This window comes from Lolium rigidum, chromosome 6 (assembly GCF_022539505.1).
Source record: "Lolium rigidum isolate FL_2022 chromosome 6, APGP_CSIRO_Lrig_0.1, whole genome shotgun sequence".
Classification (NCBI taxonomy): Eukaryota; Viridiplantae; Streptophyta; class Magnoliopsida; order Poales; family Poaceae; genus Lolium; species Lolium rigidum.
In genome coordinates, this window is record NC_061513.1 from 355964814 (window position 1) to 355971622 (window position 6809).

The 6809-nt window shown below is 48.5% G+C and overlaps 1 protein-coding gene across 1 annotated transcript; it reads left to right on the forward strand.

Annotated features, from left to right (window-relative positions):
- Window positions 1-5924: 5924 nt before the first annotated feature.
- On the forward strand, window positions 5925-6462 carry LOC124664996. Its single transcript, XM_047202395.1, has 2 exons — window positions 5925-6021; window positions 6105-6462. Coding segments are annotated over exons 1-2 (360 nt in total). The 5' UTR covers window positions 5925-6019.
- The last annotated feature ends 347 nt before the right edge of the window (window positions 6463-6809 follow it).

Below are 6809 nucleotides of genomic sequence, written 5' to 3' on the forward strand. Positions count from 1 at the left end.
AATCTCATGAGCTGCCTTACATGATTGAGATTCATATGATGATGCTTGTAATCTAGATGTCATTATGCTAGTCAAGTGAGTTTTACTTATGTGATCTCCGGAGACTCCTTGTCCCACGTGTGTAAAGGTGACAGTGTGTGCACCGTGTGGGTCTCTTAGGCCATATTTCATAGAATACTTATTCACTGTTGAATGGCGTAGTGAAGTGCTTATTTATATCTCTTTATGATTGCAACATGTTTTGTATCACAATTTATCTATGTGCTACTCTAGTGATTTGTTATTAAAGTAGTTTATTCCTCCTGCACGTGTGCAAAGGTGACGAGTGTGTGCACCATGTTAGTACTTGGTTTATGCTATGATCATGATCTCTTGTAGATTGCGAAGTTAACTATTGCTATGATAATATTGATGTGATCTATTCCTCCTACATATGCATGAAGGTGACAGATGTGCATGCTATGCTAGTACTTGGTTTAGTCTATTGATCTATCTTACACTATAAGGTTACTTAAACATGAGCATTATTGTGGAGCTTGTTAACTCCGGCATTGAGGGTTCGTGTAATCCTACGCAATGTGTTCATCATCCAACAAAAGTGTAGAGTATGCATTTATCTGTTCTGTTATGTGATCAATGTTGAGAGTGTCCACTAGTGAAAGTGTAATCCCTAGGCCTTGTTCCTAAATACTGCTGAGTTACTATCGCTTGTTTACTACTCGCTGCGTTACTACTACTCGCGTTACTACTCGCTTGTTTATCGTCCCGGGCAAAGCACTTTTCCGGTGTCGTTGCCGTTGCTACTGCTTATTCATACCACCTGTATTTCACTATCTCTTCGCCGAACTAGTGCACCTATTAGGTGTGTTGGGGACACAAGAGACTTCTTGCTTTGTGGTTGCGGGGTTGCATGAGAGGGATATCTTTGACCTCTTCCTCCCTGAGTTCGATAAACCTTGGGTATCCACTTAAGGGAAACTTGCTGCTGTTCTACAAACCTCTGCTCTTGGAGGCCCAACACTGTCTACAAGAATAGAAGCTCCCGTAGACATCATGATGCCATTTGCAGTATGGTCTCCCGTTCAACTCTTGCACCGTATGGATTTTATGGCCTTCGGGTAACTTCAGCTGTTTTTCCTTCAGCAGCAGATCGAAAATCTGCTCAGTTTTGCTTATATCAAAGTCAAACCCTTTTGCAGGCCCTGGTTGTTTCACCCATTTGCAGGACACGGGTCCTGCCCCCCGAGCCCATTCAGCAACGGCGACTTCCTGATCTTCTGCAGATTCTTCAGCTTCTTCTGCCTCGACCAGGCCTATCGGGCGCTTGAACTTGTCTTGGTATAGTTCTGGGTGGCGCTGCTCATACAATGTCAGTTTCTGGACCAAATGCGCCAGTGAATTGTAGTCCACTTGGAAAGTTAGATCCTTGAGCGGCGCTGCGAGGCCTGCCACGGCCAGCTCGACTGCTTCTTTCTCAGTCAAACGAACCGAATAACATCGGTTCTTGACAGTTCTGAAACGCTGAATGTACTCAGACACTGTCTCTCCCCGCCTTTGCCGCACCTACGTCAGATCGGCAATGCCAGCTTCGGTAGCTTCTGAGTGATATTGTACATGAAACTGCTCTTCCAGTTGCTTCCATGTCCGAACTGAATCTGGTGGCAACGAGGTGTACCACCCAAAAGCTGGACCCGTGAGAGATTGCGCAAAGAACCTTACACGTAGCGGGTCTGATGCTGAAACCATGCCCAACTGTGCCAAATATCGGCTGACATGCTCAATTGAGCTAGACCCTTCTGATCCACTGAACTTTGTGAAGTCAGGGAGCCGATACTTGGGTGGCAGCGGGATCAGGTCGAATTCGTTGGGATACGGCTTGGAATAGCCGATTGTCCTCCTCTTTGGCAGGATACCAAGCCGGTCTCTCGGGATTGCACCGATTTGATCCACGGTATGAGCTGCGGGGTTGAGCTTTCATGACTCGTTCCGGTGGCATATTTAGCTAGCCACGCTTGTTTCTCGGCGTCCGCTCCCGGAACTCCCTCCTGCTCCGAGCAATCCCTCCTGCAGTGATCCGGTTCGTGTGCGCCCAGTTGTTGCAGTCCGGCACGTATGTGCACACGTATCCATGTGGGATCTCTTTGGGCGGCTCATACAGGAATTGGTAATCGCCCGGATCACCTCCAACCTTGTAGACGACGTATGCCGGTGAACCTTGTTGCTTGTGGAGCCGTAAGCGCGAACGGCAGTAGCGGTCTGGTGTGGAACGGTACTTCTCCTTGGTGAGTCCCTAGGGTAGGTCCTGAAGGAGAATACTGATGCTTCATGATCTCCTGCACCACACGAAGCGCAACACGCTCCAAAGCGTTCACCAGGCTCTCAGAATGACGATGTAGAGAATGAGCCACCATGTAATTGATTTATTGGCGCAGGGCTCTGGTGCGCTCCTCCGAAGGAAGAGACAGATCTACTCCATCGAGCACGCATTCGGGTGTGAATCCTTTGAACCTAATGCCATGTGAACGGGTTTTCTCGAAAGAGCCGATGAGATCGGCTTCGAAGAGAGCCTTAAGCTCATCATACTTCTTCTTGTGCTCTTCAGGTAGATCTTCGTACTTGACTGGTTCGTCCGACATCTCAGCTGCAAATGTTGACGTGGTTGCTACAGATGGTCCCACCGGGCGTGCCAGAATGTGTTGCCTGCCAAAACCCACCGGCGAGCAGCGACGAGCAACACGAAGAGCCGGGAGGCTTCCAAGACGGCTGGTGGGCCCTGGTCCCTCGGTCGACGGCCCGCAATGCTCCGGCACACGTCCTGGCGGTTGCAAGGGCGTGCCACCTGACCTATACCTGGTCAGGAAGGTGTTGGATCGCTTCGATTAGCTTCCTGCATGGTAGACACGTAAACATTAAATGAGCCTCGATCGGCTCTCAGGTTACCTCGCTCATCGGCTCAAGGAGCCGATTGACCCATGGTTCATGTTAGATCTTGCAATAACATGGGTGTCCCGCTTCATTAATATTAAGCTAAATCGATCTACGACAGTTTAGGGTTTTCACCGTATAACCGGAACATCCTACACGTAGTTGAGCCTAGCAGATACGAAAGATGGTGGAAAACTAACCCTAAAAGAGGCCTAAAGACCAACATAGAGTCGATTCCCGGAACATCCCTTCTAGGATCGGTAAGCCATACCTAGCGCACTACCGGATCGTTCAACCCGTTTGCAAGGCCTAACCATACGGATATCAAACTAATCCTTGCAGAACAAGGAGCAACTATAACAGATCAAATCTACTAAATAAAGATGAAGCAAGATGCCGCCCTTACACCTAAGATAGGTGTAAGGATGGCTAGATATCGAGGGGCAGCATAGCTAAACAAGCATATCAGAAGAACAACGATGCAAGCCCCAAAACATCTACGATAAGTAGTGTTACTCACCATCAACAAGGCTTCAGTACGAGTAACACCAGATAACGAATAAACCTGTACTGCCTAGATCGCAAGATGCGATCTAGGCAGCATGATGCTTACCCGGAAGAAATCCTCGAAACAAGGGGTGGCGATGCGCCTAGATTGTGTTTGTTGTGAACGTGGTCGTCCTTCTTTCTCAATAACCCTAGGTACATATTTATAGTCCGTAGACTTTCTATCTTTGGAATACACCTAATCGTGTACGAGCTAAACTCTATCTCTTAATTCTAAACTAAGATGCAATCTACTATAATATACAGATACACGGGCAATCTAGCCCAAATTCTCGTGCAAGGCCGGTTCGGAGACACTTCATATGCATGTCCTCTAAGCCCATCTTCAATCACGGCCCATCTCCTGCTCTGGCTAAATTCTAGTGATAACAGTTGTGTACTATTAGTGAGTTGTAGCTCCTATGACTCGATGGAGAGATCTCATGTACATTATCATTATTATTAACATTCAACACACAGTTGCAAGATACATAGTTGACAAGGACAAAGATAAGAAAGTCAACCACATTTATCGACTCATGTACTTAATGAGTATCTTGTTTTCCACCTTTAGTTCATGTGAATTGCAGGTGCTTTGTTTTTTCCGTACATTGGAATGTCATGAATCAGTTAGAGGATATTTATTTGCAAAAAAAAGTGAGATGCAATGGACCGTAATTTGTTTTAGATAGAAATAGTGACACAAATCCAAAAGATGCACACAATTTTGTATGCCCTTAGATATAGCTATAATTCGGATTGCGGTGAATTATTACAATCTTGTTGGCTATGATTAGTTTTTTTCATATATGTTTCTTTGGTTACTTAATTTTGGTACAATCTGCAAAACGTTACCTATAAAGAGGGAGCTCTTGTGATGGCTGTTAATATCATGGAACTCGTTTTCTTTCCATGGTTCTGGCGGAGAAGGTCATGAAAGCCGAGATCGGTGGAATAGCAATGGTGGTCGGATCTTGGTGGTGATGTGGCATTGGCTTGGTGCTTCGTGACTTGAAACATCGACTTGTATGTGGGGGCTACTGCACATGAGAAGTTCAGAGTCTTATCTTTTATGTTGAAAATCCAAGGTCTGGCCTTAATTGGTTGTGCCTGGAAATGTTCTTGTTGAAGGCATTGTTTTGAGAGTGAGAACTTTCTTCAGGTTGAAAACCTAAGATCTATGGTCAGACGATGACAACGTTTGTGCATTGTTTCCTTCTTGGAGGCGTGGCTTATGGAGAAGCTGATCTTCTGATGTTGTTTTGGTGGTGTCAGTGTTGCTGTTTCAAGAAATGGATCACTGTAGCGGAGTTTTATTTTTTGTATTTTTTCTCTTTTTTTGGCTGTGTGCATCTTTTATGCCATTAGGGCATGATGTTATTGCATAGGCTCGGTGTAATTCGTATCTCCGCGATATTAATATATGCTCTTTATCGGAAAAAAAACTAGTGTTTTGCCTAGCGAAAATAAAAGTAGAAGAGACATGTCTAACTATGCAGTTAGTGTAGTATTTCTTGTGTTGGTTTATGTTAGCAGTTAATTACTACCCCCTCCGTTCCATAATTTTTCTCGTAAATTCAGATGTATCTAGACATTTTTTGAATAGATACATCCGAATCCACGACAAGAATTATGAAACACATGGTGTACATCACTTTATTTTCACATGACCTGATTACAACTTCGCAAGTGCAAGTCTTCACCCCGCGATGGAAGGCGCAGTTGGCTATTCACGGTGGCTACTATACAGGTCACTACGCCACGTGCAGCCATTTGCGGCACTTTCTTGCCGGCATTTTTTTAATTAGCCACCAATAGTAGGTTTACACGGCAGATTGTCATTAATGCCGCCAATACCAACCTAATTATCGGCGATTAGACGGAAGTGCCGCTAATGTTGGAGCAATGCCGGCAGCATCAAAAGTGCCGCCAAAAGTTTCTATCGAAAGTGCCGCTAAAGTTTCCGTGATTAGCGGCTGTATAAAGAACTGCCGCAAATGTTCTGTACATTTTGTAAAAAAGTCCTTGTAAGATTTAAGTCTGATGAATTAACCCGGAAATGCAGGGGTGTTTCAGTCAATTTCTCTTTCTCCCGTGTGGTTGTTTTCTTCGTTATCGTTCCCCATTCCCCAAATTACCGTGGCCACCGCACGAGAGAGACAGAGAGAGCGCCGCCTACCTCCCCCCAGCTCGTGCTCCGATCTCAAGGTGCCGTCCGTTCTCGTTCGAATCCCAGATCCGCTTCGTCGTTTGATTCCGCCGCCGTGGTTTGCGTTGTGTTTCGCCGTTTCTGATCCGTGTGGGTTTTCGGTTGTGTTCGAGGTTGCGAGGATGAAGGCGAAGGTGGCCTCCCGCGCCGGCGGCGACGAGTGAGAGTGACCCCCCTTCTCGTCCGATTTCCCCTGGTTTCGCTCGTCCGTTTCTCCCGCTTCCCGTCGGTTTCGATTCGATCTGCTTTTGCTGTTGGTGCAGGCTCGCGGTGAAGAAGAGCAAGGCCGAGAAGGACCCCAACACGCCCAAGCGGCCCCCGAGCGCCTTCTTCGTCTTCATGTAAGCGCCCGCCCCCTAGATCAGCCCTCCGTTTCGCGATTCGTATCTGATTTTGATTCCGCGGTGGCGTGCGTCTCGTGCAGGGAGGGCTTCAGGAAGGACTTCAAGGAGAAGAACCCCAACAACAAGCAGGTCTCCGTGGTAAGCCCCGTTTCCCCCACCCGCAACTCCGTCTCGCGTGCCGGCCACTGGTCACTGCCGCCGCCTCCTTGGGCGGAGCAGAGCCGAGGAAGGACCACGGAGGAGCAGCCCCGGGGGGCGTCGATGCAGGGCTCCTCCGCCAGGAGTCGACGTGTTGCCTTGGGAGGATTAGTAGCGCCGATGGGGTCGCCTCGCGAAGGGGCCAGCTCGAGGACTGCGGCTGTGGTCGTCGCCGCGCCGCTGCGCAAGCTATTTCTCGGCCGTTGGTACCGCCACTTCAGCCTCCACCTTGGGCGGTAGTTCGTGGCCGTCGTTCGCTGCAGATCCCGTGGAGGCGTTCGCCGCCTCTCCATGGAGTCTCAACTCGGCGGTGGGAAGGGCATGGACCGGCTTGTTACCGGACAGAGCTCCGCCAGTGAGGTGTTCCTCTTCCGGTAGAAGGCAGCGCTCTCCTCCGCCTCCGCCTCCTCCTTGAGCTGCGCCGCCGCCGGACGGGAGACGACCAAGGATGTCGCCCACCTCGCGTTGTTCCTTGTTCTCTTGCACCCTTCTACCTGGACAACCTCGTTGTTCTGGCTGACGAGATTGGGGGCTTGCTGGATACAAGCGCGCACGCACCGCCCTCGGGGCTACTGGTGCAGGCGTTG